Source organism: Mastigoproctus giganteus, chromosome 10 (genome assembly GCF_048544385.1).
Source record: "Mastigoproctus giganteus isolate SK-2022 chromosome 10, ASM4854438v1, whole genome shotgun sequence".
Lineage (NCBI taxonomy): Eukaryota > Metazoa > Arthropoda > Arachnida > Uropygi > Thelyphonidae > Mastigoproctus > Mastigoproctus giganteus.
The window spans coordinates 2,137,004-2,150,960 of NC_143584.1; the positions used below are offsets into that span (position 1 = coordinate 2,137,004).

The window sequence follows — 13,957 nt, forward strand, 5'->3', positions numbered from 1 at the left end:
AATTTTTCTAGCAGGGATAAGGAGGTGATTATTCCCTTGTATAAGGCAATGGTCAGGCCACACCTAGAGTACTGTATACAGGCCTGGAGGCCTCATTTCAGGAAGGATGTAGAGCTGCTGGAACGAGTACAGAGAAGGGCAACTAGATTGGTGAATGGGACAAAGGGGTTCTCTTACGAAGAAAGGCTTAAGTTTTGCAAATTACAGTGTCTGGAAACTAGGCACCAGCGGGGTGATCTGATAGAGGTGTACAAAGCCTTGAATGGTTTGAGCATGCTCAATGCTGATGGGATTCTTCCTCTAGCTCAGAAAAATCACCTGAGAGGGCATAAATTCAAATTGAGGAAAGACAGATGTAGGATAGATGTGCGGAAATTTGCCTTTAGCCAGCGGGTGGTTGGTGGGTGGAACAGACTTCCATCCCTTGTCGTGGAAGTTGATAGCCTAAATAAGTTTAAGGCTCAGCTGGACAGGTATTTCGAACGAACAGAGGGGTGAAATGGAAGTGGTTATTTTTATTTATTTATGTTACTTTTTTTTTTTTTTTTTTTTTGGCTGATGCTGCATAAGCTTGCTTTCTTGCATCAAATGCCTCTACTAATGCTAAAAAAAGGTATATCAGGCTTAGTATCGAAGTTTGCAGATGATACAAAGGTTGGCACGGTTGGTAATGGCAGAGTGTTACTGCAGCAAGATCTAGAAAATTTGGGCAGATGGGCTGAGAAGTGGCAACCTAAGTTTAACATTGAAAAATGCAAAGTACTGCATATGGGTAGAAGTATCCCCAGAGAAATGTACCAGCTGTGTGGTACTACACTTAAGGAGGTAGAAAATGAAAAGGACCTGGGAGTAATTGTGCAGTCAGATATGAAGTTTTCTGAGCAATGCAGACAGGCTGCCAGGGCAGGTCATGGGGTTTTGTCAATGATATATAGGAATTTTGTTAGCAGGGAAAAGGAGGTGATTGTTCCTCTGTATAAGGCTATGATCAGGCCACATCTTGAGTATTGTGTGCAGGTCTGGAGGCCTCATTTTAGGAAGGATGTAGATTTGCTTGAGCGTGTACAGAGAAGGGCAACAAGATTGGTGAGGGGGAATGAAGAGATCCTCTTCATTCCCCTCACACTTGAAGAGATCCTCTTCATTCCCCTCACCTCTTACCAGGAGAGGCTTAAGTTCTGCAAATTGCAGCAGCTGGAGACTAGGCACTTGCAAGGTGATCTGATTGAGGTGTATAAGGCCTTGAATGGGTTGAGCACGCTGAATTCTGATGGGATTCTTCCACTTTTTCAGAAAACCTAAGGGGGCATAAATTTAAATTGAGGAAGGACAGATGTAGAATAGACGTGCAGAAAATTGCCTTTAGCCAGCGGGTGGTTAATTGCTGGAAGAAACTTCCATCTGTCATTGTGGAAGTTGATAGGTTAAATAAATTTAAGTAGGAACTGGACAAATAATTAGAGGAGATTGTCTTGTAATTTTTTTTTTTTTTTTTTTTGGCTGATGCTGCATCTCATACGCTTGCTTTCTTGCCTCACATGCTATCACTACTACTACTACTACCAGACTGATTCTGCATTCACATACCATACCATAATGCATCACGTTTCCAAGGTTCTTATTATGTCAGTAGTTTGTTACTTTAATCAGTTAATTTTACCAATATCAATTTTAAGTAGAGGAATCCTTCACCAATAGCACTAGTAATGTTCCTGAAAAGTACCACATTTAGTAAGACTAAGATTCCATAGAAAATGGGGGAAAAACAATAAATATATAATGTGTGGTAAATTTCATTTTCCATTCATACAATATAAAAATGATAAGTTTGATAATACAATAAGGAAAAAAAACAAGCATAAGGCGGTGGAAGAAGATATACATACAGAAGCCCCATGTTGCACCTTCCTCTGATACTGGAAACAATTCCACAAAAATGTGACCAGGAAAACATAAATCTTAATCAAAAATATGAAATTGCACAGAGAGGCAACAATGTGACCATGCACAAAACTGTATACAGGGTGTTTCAGTTAAACGTTTCAGAACTTCTAAGAGGGGTAGGGTACATCCTGACAACTCGAAATCATATAGCAATGTGGGGTCGGAAATGCTTTCCTGAAGCGGTGTTGTACACAGAAGCACCATAAAGAAAAGAGACCGTTAGTGAGAAATCGTTTTAATAATACATGAAAAGAAGCAAAAGGTACATGGATTAAAGTAAGTGTTCGAAGTTTCTTCAACCTCGTATTGCTTTCGCACAGTGGTACCTTGGAAAATGTGCTACAAATCCCCTTTTTCCTGCTGAAGTGTTGTTTTCCGATGAGGCATCCTTCACAAGGGAAGGAATTTTCAACACGCATAACGACCATATCTGGGCGGTCGAGAACCCGCATGCAATACGACGTCGTGCAGCACAGATTCGATTTTCGGTCAATGTATGGGCCGGTATTATGGGAGATCACCTCATCGGACCTTACCTGTTACAGTGTCGTCTAACCGGACCTATCTACTTGATCTTTCTGCAGCAAGTATTGCCACAACTTTTGAGAGATTTCTGCATCGACGCAACAGACAATGTGGTTCCAACACGATGGAGCCCCTGCCCATTATAAGGGAGATGTTCGTAACTACCTGGATGTCACATTTGGTCAACAGTGGATCGGACGTGGTGGTCCCGTGCGTTGGCCTGCTCGGTCACCCGACCTATCATGTCTTGATTTTTATTTCTGGGGTCATATGAAATCGCTAGTTTATGACACCCCTGTTGACAATGCTGAGGAGCTGGTTGCAAGAATCGCAGTAGCTGCCGAAGAAATTCGAAATTCGCCTGGAGTATTCCAGAATGTTCGGATGTCCATGCGTCGGAGATGTGAGGCGTGCATTGTAGCCCGTGGAAGAAACTTCGAACACTTACTTTAATCCATGTACCTTTTGCTTCTTTTCATGTATTATTAAAACGATTTCTCACTTACGGTCTCTTTTCTTTATGGTGCTTCTGTGTACAACACCGCTTCAGGAAAGCATTTCCGACCCCACATTGCTATATGATTTCGAGTTGTCAGGATGTACCCTACCCCTCTTAGAAGTTCTGAAACGTTTAACTGAAACACCCTGTATATAGTACTGGTAAATGCATAATTGAGAGAGTAGGTTGCAGTAGTTCCTGAACTGTGTGTCCTAGCACTCTGGTACAGGCAACTCTTGGTTTACGAACATTCGCTATAACGAACGTCACAATCATTCAAATTTTCTTAAAGTCGTCAATAGACAGAGTTCTTTATAAAACGAAGTGCCAAACGTATAGTGAACATAATTAATTGTAAGATTTAAATAAATAAACTTTTAAAAAATGTATTTATTACAATAATTATCAGGAAATTGTTGAACTGGGCAATAAAATGGACCTCGACATGACTGAAGTTAGAGAGCTTTTGGACTAGCATTTTGAGGAGTGAACAAATTAACAACCAATGAAATGGAGACACATTTAAATTCTGAAGTAACAGGAGAACCTGATATTCTACAGCCTCCCAAAACATTTACAAGGCAGAAAAATGGCTGCAGCTTTTAAATCAATTTCTGAGGGGTTGGCAATCATTGAAGAAGAAGACGCAAATATGGAAAGAATTGCAAAAGTGAAAAGAGGAGTTTATGACTTTCTAGCACGCTACAGTGAGATTTTTGAAGGGAAAAAAAAAATAAATAAAAGAATCTAACTGTGCAATCTTCTATAAAAGCATAATTTAAAAAAGTGGAAAACCCAGCTATTTCTTGATTAAGAGACGCCCTTCCGTCTACCTCATCACTTATGTGGAAAATATTGACGAATCCAGTGTACCCTCCATTTTCATGGCCCTGCTTGAAAGGACTGGTGATGCAAATGACAACAGTTGAGTTGGCATACATTCCAGAAAACATTCAATGTGTACAGCCGGCATCCGTTCAGATTCTGAGAAAATTGATACCACTAGTGTCTAATGGTGTCTTCCTTCAAAATTTTGAAGTAAGGGAATCAGGTCAATCTTTCTTGATGGTACAGTAATGACCATTATTGCATTTCCCAAATGATTTCATGCCTGCTTTTCAACAACTAATAAAAAATTTGGATGAAATTTTCTTTTCTCCAAGATGATGCACTACAGCATGGAATTTCTTTTGTGATTATATGATACCAAATTGATATCCTGATTGGTCTGAAGTCCTTATTCATTTTATGTGATTATTTTTTATGGGGATTTATAAGAACTCTGTACTGAAATCCAAGTACTGCTCCAGAATCAAGAAATTAAATTCAATCAGCGGTGTAACTGGGGAGGGGATTAAAACCCTCCCCATTATTCCATTGCTTTGAAGTTGAAGTGGGTCATTTTAAAAATAGTTTAGAAAATGTGAAAGACAAATTTTGTGGCATAATAAATTCTTTTTAATGTACACATATTTAAATACTTAATGTTTGTTGTAAGAGAAACAATATTTTATATAGCAACATCCAGCCAAGATTTTGAACCCCCCCCTCCCCATACTGAGATTCTAGTTACTTTTATGGTGTCTGTTCATCATACTCTTGTCAGTGAACAGACACCAACTGCAATATTGAACATTTTCTGACTTGTAATGAGTAGAGTAATGGATGCAAGTGGTTTCCACAGAGAAACTGTTTTTGTATGAATAAAACTTTTACAGTTGTTGGTATCATACAGTTAGTGGCCAGTTTATTAGGTACACCTTATCATCTAAGGAACTGACTGCTCCATCTCAGACAGTCATGTATCTATACTGGCGTATTATGAAATCAACAGAGATTACCTTTGTTTTTGATATAAGATGCTTCTTTTCCAACCAACTCAGGAAAACAAAGGTAATCCCTGTTGATTTTATAATATAATAGAAAATAGGAATTATTGAGCACTTAAAAGCTCTCTATTATCAAATCTATTAAATACTGGCGTATATAAAGCAGGTTGTCAGATACCACAGAACAGTGTGTGTATATATGTGATTCAACAAGAGAATAGGTCTTTCATCACACATTGTTGTTTGATTAAGGAGACTCTATGGTATAATAGTTGGCACCAGACATGGTGGAGCAAAATATCAGACTGCTACCCTTCTGCAGTGCTCATGAACAACCATGTTTAATGTAACAAAAGGTCTAAAAATCAGAAAAAACTTGCAACACTTCACTGTACTAATTTTAAAATGGTTTTACAATAGATTAACAATTTACATTTAAAATTTTAAAGAACCTTCTATTAAAAAAAAAAACTTTCAAAGGCAAACAAACTTTTATGCCTCATTAGAATTATGTTATAAAGGAAGAATAACTACATACTTTACACTCCCATGCTGTTAATCAAATTCAGTAAACCATTTTAAAACCAACACAGTGTAATGTTCCCTTTTGCAAACTATATCCATCCTGCATTAAACTATGCCTTTAGATGAATAATTTAGCCAGAAAACGTCTGACCAATGGCAATCCTGTGGCTGGTGACAGTATATTAACTTGTGAATACAATAAGTGAAAAAATTGTACAATCGAACAGATTCGGCCCACAAATGGTCAAATGACAGCACAGTACAGTGATACACAAATTGATATACTGGAATGCACATTGTGTTAGATCAGTCATGGATGGAGTACAGCAGCTTTTTTGGCTTAAATGGAACCTTACCAGGTTCCATTTAAGCCAAAAAAGCAATTCAGTGAACACCAATATTGGGCACATTTGAGGAGTGAAAAAAAAAAAGTTACATTAGCTGGCCAAACATTGCATTTTAGTAAATTAATTTTTATAGCTCAGCATAGTTGTTGATTATACTGATGATATGTTGATTGACAGCCCTATGGAAAAATTGTGAAATAAGGAAAATGCCTTGCTTGAATGTATTCCATGGGGTACATTAAGTAACTACCTACTAATCAATTTGATATGCCTTTGTGCAGTCTTATAAAAAGTTTTAGTAAAGCAAGCTCGTGGTACATTTTATTTGCCATTGAAATAATTTTAAAATAAATGTTTAAAATTTTGTGTGTTTGTAATATTATTCTTTATTTTAAAATGACTGGATAGTCTATATCAAATGCAAACTTATTTTTGAATTGAACAATTAAGAAAAAAAAATGTAAGAAATGGGCAACCTTCTAATACGATTAATTATTTAAATTATCTATTTGATAATACAACCCAGAGCTATGATGTTCAACACGTTCTACTTTGATTTCAATATTTGTAATTCGCTTTAATTTCTGGAGAGTGTCATATTTCTGAATGACACTCTCCAGTGCAAAATATACAGAAGTGTTCTACGTATCATATTGAGGTAAACTTCTCTTATTCTTTTACAAAAAAACATTATTTTAATTGTCTTACATTTTGAATACATTCTTTTTAAATCTTATATAGAGTGTCTAAATACAGCTATAATTATTAATTACTTTTATTATTGTACAATAATATAAAAGTAATTAAAACACTAAATATATTTACATGCTAATACAGTCAGTCATAATAACGTTTTCAAACATGCTCTGGCTTAATACTACCAGCCTTGAATTCAGTGTGTACATTTTGCTGATGAATAACTGATATCCAGATTATTGATGGCTCTTCTAATGCAACTTGTGCTGGTTAGAGGCTAAATATAACAAAATAAAACTAATAAAATTAGGAATAAGGATTATTGGAATTCATAGTAGAAACCATTATTATACACTCTTACATCACTGGAGAAAAAGGTGAAGAGGAAAATGATAAATTGGAATCAGTGTATCACCTTCCACATCCTTGGACTGGCCTAATCATAGCTCCCATTATTTTCTCTCTCATTTCCCAATTACTATATTCTACCTCAGCTGTTTTTCAGCTACTAGCCTCCTGTATAAGGGAGGATACTAGTCTGAAGTCCCCACATTAATCAGATGGTTGTGGATTATATCTGTATATTTTCTAGAGTATTTTCATGTTATGTTGGTTTAAATGTTAGAATATCCTCACAATGGGGTGATTCCTTTCTCCCTCCACTCAAGATTAGCAAAAGTCAGTCCTGATCAAAAAGGCCTTAGAAATTCAAGTCAGTGATGCAATTTGAACCCAGACAGGGATTAAATGGAAAATTTTATGAAACAGAATGCTTATTAAAAAAAATATATCTTATTTTCAATAATCCAATATGTAAATGGCATCACTCATGTGTGGGTAACGTTATTTACATATTGTTGATTTTAATATATTTTTATATTTAGGGATTCGACATCTAGGCAGCAATGTATTTTGCAATCTCTCCATAAGTGCATTATTTCTTATGTGGTAGTAGGAGGCTGCATCGAAGAATATTTGGAAAAAAAAATTCCATAGTTAATAATAACACATTTATTGTATGATGCAGCAACACTGATGAAAAAAAAAAATCAGTATAATTTGCAGTATAATTCAAAAGACAAATCAATATCTATTTACTGTCCTACTTCAAACTCACAGAACCAACTTTTCTTCTTCCTCATTTGTCCCTTTAACTTCCGTTTTCTGGTACAAACTCCCTTCACTGTATTTCCTGAAAATTATAATCTACAGAAATTCAAGTCAACATCAACAATTATCTTCTCAACCTTCAACCCATGCACAGTACTAAAGGTTCTAATATCTTTCATATTAGAACCTATAGTACTTAGGGATTTTCACAAAAAAAAAATTTTTTTACCTATTAACACTTGGTAAAATATGGATTTTGCCAGAGTAGAGTAGCACAGACAAAATAAAGTTATGTCTGTAAGATGACTATTAGTTTGCAAATTTAAATGTGTTACAAAATTTCAGCAGATGTTCTCTGTATTGCACAGATTTGTAATTACTCCACCATTTGATCTCTATTTATGAATTCATTTGCACATCTCCAGTCTATAGGGACTTCTGAATCCAAGGATGCTCTCATAATTATGGATAAAGGTTTGCTGATTCTCTTTATATAACTGGATGCCTCATTTACATCTATCTTCAACAAAATCTGCTTCACTTTCCTCTTATCAATAATCATTTGGCTCCCTATAACTTGATATACTTCTGGCATCACCATTCCTAAACACGGATGCAAAACATTTATTCAGCAATCAAAGTAAGATCATCAACAGTTATATCATTCATGGGGGTTTGAACCATGGTCCATTGAAATGCATGTGTATTACTACACTCTACCACATCAGGCAGGGGAATAGGTTGGCCTGGTATAAAATGCAGCCAAGTATTTTAAATATGCAGCTAATGTACAGTATTTTAAATATTGAGGGATTATCTATATAGAGTAGACTCCTGATTATCTGGGATGGCTGAGAAACAAATTTAAATGGACAATCTGAATAATTAAGAATCTTAATGTGTAAATTTATTTACACAGACATGTATTCGTATTTATAGAATTATACTATATCATGGACGGCCTCCGTAGCCGAGTGGGCAGGAGCGGGAGTGCAGTAGCACACGCTCTTTGAGTAGACCGGGGTTCAAGCCCCTGACTGCTGAATACGGTCGATCTGCCAACCCGCACTGGACCAGCGTGGCAGATTATGGTCCATTTCCCTTAACATGAATTGTTGAGGAGGCTTCCATCCTGCAGTGGGTTGATAATGGCTGCACTTTACTTTTACTATATCATGAGATTTGATTTAATACAAGACAACTTTTCCCCAGTGTGTCTTCTTGGGAATGATACTGCATAAATTTTAGAACATCTTGTCAGCAAAAGTAGCATCTCCTTATCCTATGAAGTTGAGCAAACTCTTATTAAGATTGTCACTTTACCAGCTTTTTATGTTTACTGATGAGCTGGAATTTTTATCCAATTAAAATACAATCCTTTTCTCATGTTAAAATGGACTCAAAAGAAGTACATTAAAATTAACCATGTAGTAGCAACTGAAGAATTACTCAAATATGACTAAACTAGTAGGTGGAAAGCAAAGATAATTTCTAAAATCAGGGTTTTTTTTTTTTTTTTTTCTTTTGTTATACAACTAAACTTTTTTAAAAGCCAACTTTTTTTTTTACATGTTAATTCGGACTCCTGTTGTAGGCAAATTAGCGACTTAGGCTATTTTGCACTGAGTAATATGACTGTACATTGTGTTCCATTGTCAATTTGCTGGACAAAAAAAAAAAAAAACATGATATAGCCTGAGGGCAACTAACTCAGCCAACATTGTGAAAAAGGACCCATAAAAATTTCTCATGTCATTGACAAGATTCAAACTAATCTTTTCCACCAGGTGTGGAGAGGACCGTGATTATACCAACTTTGTTACACATGAGGGCTCAACTCCTGTAATAGTGTTATTTTACAGCCAAACAGGTGTACAAATAAAAATTTATTGAGAACATTGTCTTGAGCCAGCAATTATAAACAATTCAGGAAGCCCTGGGGCTTTAGTGCTCAATCAAATGCTAAAGTGCCCACATACTAAGTTTTCCTCACAAGGGCACCTATTTTGCAGATTCTAATAGCTGCATGTCTTTGAAACCTTTTTTTTTTTTTAGGTGTGTGCATATTTACCATAGTAACTTGCACTTCGTGTTTTCACACTTATTAAAAGAAAAAATTTCATGTTGGTAAATGAGGTGGGTGCACCAACATATACCACAACTGAGCCACACATTCAACTTTTTTCTTTTTACACAACTTTAATGTGTTATGCTGTGACCTGCTAGATTTGCAGTATAATACATTAAAATGTGGGTGATATTTATAAATCAATATGTGTTAGTATTTTCTTCAAAAATATTTGTCTCAGCAATATAAAGCATTTAACTCAGTCCTAAATAGGTCACCTTATAAGCCAGGTTTAAATTATAGACATGATCTTTGGATGGCTGCAGAACAGATTTGATTAACAGATACTCTTCAGGTTTAGTAGTCAGTATTAGAAGTGTGTGTATGGCAGGGGAGGGAGGGCTGAGTGTTAGAATCTCAGTGCTGGGATCATTGTTTGTTCTCAAATTGCACTGATGAATGGATACAGGGTGTGTGATGAGTGTCAAGTTTCTTCAGGATGACTTTGATAAGCTGGCAAGGATGATTAGTCAGAAGTGGTAGCTATGTTTTAATGAGGCAAAATGCAAGGTCTTAAACACTCAAATTAACTGAAGTGGGTAAAACACTAGATAAAGGGGATTTGAGATGGAGTAGCTCACAATTCAGTTGTATAAGGAAATTTTTAAGAATAAGATGCAGTATTATAATATCACTTGTAATACTGCATCTACATATGGAGACAACTGAGAAAAAATTCTTAGAAGGGTCTGCACATAAGAGGAAAGAATTTGAATGTGTGTATATGGAGCTTGGCAACCAGACACCAATAAAGGGAACTTTTAAGGCTGAGGGCTCTTAGAGGATAATAAAATTAAGACAATGTTGATGATGCCAGAACTAGGGGGTGGTAAGCTGACATTACAGGGAAGTAGTGGTAGTTAGATTGTATCACAGCTGTCTTTCAGAAGTAAGTCATTAATCGCTGGAATAGTTGTCTGCATGGGTGGAGGAGGCTGACAGTTTGGGGACATTTAAAGGTTAAATGGATAGGTATCCATTAAACTTTCATACTTAAAAGCATTGAATATAGCAAACGTTTCATGCTATATCACTTGATTTTTTTAACAAAAAAAAAAAGTCTTTCAATATATAAGATGAATATATTTCATCTTCAAAATAATCAAATCAAATTCTTGGGCAAATCCTTTTACACCTACAATCTTAATTTAATTTTAAACTTAATTAGAAAAACTTTAAGGTAAAGACTGTTAGTATAGGAAAATAAAAGGTTCATATCCAGTCTCCCCCAATTTTTTTTCTTGAAAATTGCACAGCTTGAAGAGTTGCAACAATAAGTATGTTATTTGTGCTAAGTTCTTCCATGTGATATCTGAAAGAAATCAAGTGTTTTTACACAACTAACACCTTATTTAGTTCATTGTAAAATAAAGTTAGGTTCAGCCATTTGATTCCCCCACTAAAACGTGCAGGGAACAAAAGTTAGTGATCGTGCACACAATCAACAGTGGTCCCTCACAAAAAGGTTGATTATACTTTTCAGCATTTTCGTTTACAATAAAATATTCTACAATTACGTGTTCAATCATGAGTTCAGCCCAATCAAGGATTAGAACCTTGATGCCATAAATCAAGCCAATGATAGGTCTAGTGCACCAGCCAATCTTATTTTGCCAAAAACAGTGCTTAAATGTAATCCTTGTATTAGTTGGCATCTTTAAAATTCTGCATAACCAACTGTATAAAAAATGTGCAAGAAAAACAATTCTTTTGCTATTTTTAAATTCAAAGAATGATTTTCCTCCATTCTAAATGAACAGTAATTTATAATAAAGTTTATACCTGGAAAAATTTAGTTATTAAAACAAGCCTAATTAAATTCGAATTTTTCACAAACAAGTGGTCACCATGCTTACCAGATATCATTCGAACAGCATGCCAGTAATGGAATAAGTTCCACCCATGTTTATTCGTAACTTAAAAGTTCACAATTTGCGATTTAAATATCACATTACCAAATCTTTGTTTTGACTGCCACGTTTGCTATGGCGTAAACTGTTGGTCTAAAATTTTGATGAATAAATCAATTGTCTCGTATTCCCTCCCCAAAGCCATTGATACCTCTTCTATAAAGAGATAGCATTTTTTTCCTGATAATCTCGGTAACTTTCCTTCAAAAAAAGGGCAGTGTTAATAGGTTCGAGTACAGACAAGCATCTATTTGTTTCAAAGATTCTGTGGAATTAGATTTGCAAGCAGGTTTCGACAAAGAAGCGATTGCGAAATCCAAATATCTGGAAACAGATCAGAACACCACATACAATTTCGTTTTTGAGTATTAAATGTTTCATAAAGTGAGACTAATTAACAGAAAATACCGAATGCCAGTTATCGCTAGGAGGAAAATAACACGCCATTGCTCTTGCAGGAACAGTTACAGAGATTTTTTTTGAAAGTGAATGAACGATCGTTCACTCACACTGGAATAAAGGGAAGTGTTGTTCAAGAATTGGGGCGTAGTTTTTCGCGTGGATAAGACGGGTTCGTTGCATGAAACCGCAAAACATTTGTTCTAATCTGTAGTTTTAAGCTGGCAGGATTCCTTTGGCAATACCTTTTTTTTTTTTATATTAGCTGTGTTGCATTATACAGTATAAGATTATTTTTTTCAGTCTCACAAAATCTTCGTACCAACTCTGTAGAGGTTTGCAGTCTGGTTGATAACTGCACGAGTTCTGGAAAACAGGTATGGCAAACGTCTAGGGCGTGGCTCCATTGTGATCACCTCTAGGGCTAATCCGTGTTTCCGAACCATTTCTGCAATAAAGACAATTACGATAGCACTACAGTTTATACCTATTAATTTATAACGTTTAATTAATCACAGAGGAAATCCCGAAGTATATTTAAGATGACTTCACAGGATATCCATCTAACGACTTCAGAACTTTTAGGTGGACGAATCCACTTGTACAAAGTAACGTTTTAATAATCTCAGGTAACAGAATTAGTGGGTTGAAGTACTTTAATGTACCGATTAAAAATCATATACAGCTATAAACCCTTCATATACATGTACAATAACAATGAACGATAAAAGAAAGTAGTGGTTGACGAACAAACGAAGGCAGTTCAACTCTACACTTAAAAAAAAAAAAAAAAAAAAACAACGCACCTGTCAGTCCGCCATTTTGAAAACATTCGGAATGACTCGTTGAACAGATGCGTTGCTTTTGAAGAAAAAGTGATTAAAATTTGAGTCTTACACACACGTTAGTTGCTTGAGATCGCCGCTAACTCCATTTCCGTACTTAGATGGAAAATACAGAACGGGCCAATGTCAATGTCTGGACCACCGGCTTAGAAGATCTAACACCAATATTAAATAAAAGTTCATTTACTGTGAATGCATATTCTTTAAATAATACCGATGTAAAAATAACCAAATCGCATTTCGATAACCCAAACCTTTGTAAAAAGAGTGACTATGTACGATCAGGCATCCCTTTATCAGAATTTGGTGGCCCTGAAAAGGGCCGTTGTACTCAAAACGAAATTTGCAATTTAGGATTTCTTCTCTGTTTTCTTGGGAAGCAGAACAGCTTGGATATTGGGCAAGACACCTCCTTGGGCAATGGTTACTCCAGAAAGCAGTCTATTCAGTTCTTCGTCATTCCGGATGGCCAACTGTAAGTGACGGGGAATGATCCGACTTTTTTTGTTATCACGGGCGGCATTCCCTGCTAATTCCAACACTTCCGCAGCTAAATATTCCAAGACGGCAGCGAGGTAAACCGGCGCCCCAGCTCCTACACGTTCCGCATAGTTACCCTTTCGCAATAAACGATGAATACGTCCAACTGGAAACTGTAAGCCAGCGCGACTTGACCTAGTCTTGCTTTTTGCCTTTGCCTTCCCTCCTTTACCACGGCCAGACATGATTTCGAAATTTAAACCGATAGAATAAAACACGTAAAATATAACTGCAATAGAATTCCTCTCTGCGAATATATATAGATTAACCGAGGATTTGGAAGCAACCAATAGAATTCGTTGTTTTGTATAGCTTGTTTCTGATTGGCCTCTTTGAGTGCAGCAAGTTGAAGCTTTCAAATACGTCGTGAAAAATAATCACTACTGCTGCTTTCCATAGGAAATGAATAGTGTGCCGCCATCTTTAGTTACTGTTGAACTCCCCCCCCTTCCAAAAAATTCTTATTATTTTTTTTATCATTTTGAGGAAAACGAACTCGCTTGTATTAACAGAATACTTTTTCGACGTGCACGAAATTAATAATCAACAAATGTATCATATAACAAAATACTTCTGTATAAAATGTATAGTGTGATTCAAATTTATTGTATCAAATTTTATTCAGAAATACAAAGTAAAAATGATCATTCCTGTGAATGG

The 13,957-nt window shown here is 35.9% G+C and overlaps 1 protein-coding gene across 1 annotated transcript; it reads right to left on the reverse strand.

Moving 5' to 3' along the window:
- Positions 1–12,709: 12,709 nt before the first annotated feature.
- On the reverse strand, positions 12,710–13,518 carry LOC150078629 (histone H2A-like). The gene has a single exon (XM_090383856.1). It carries the CDS (start codon positions 13,480–13,482, stop codon positions 13,108–13,110), a length of 375 nt encoding a protein of 124 aa, XP_090239982.1. The 5' UTR covers positions 13,483–13,518; the 3' UTR covers positions 12,710–13,107.
- Between the last annotated feature and the right edge of the window lie 439 nt (positions 13,519–13,957).

Excerpts from the sequence above, each read along its gene's own strand:
- LOC150078629 (XM_090383856.1), bottom strand. The coding sequence starts at position 13,482 with ATGTCTGGCCGTGGTAAAGGAGGGAAGGCAAAGGCAAAAAGCAAGACT.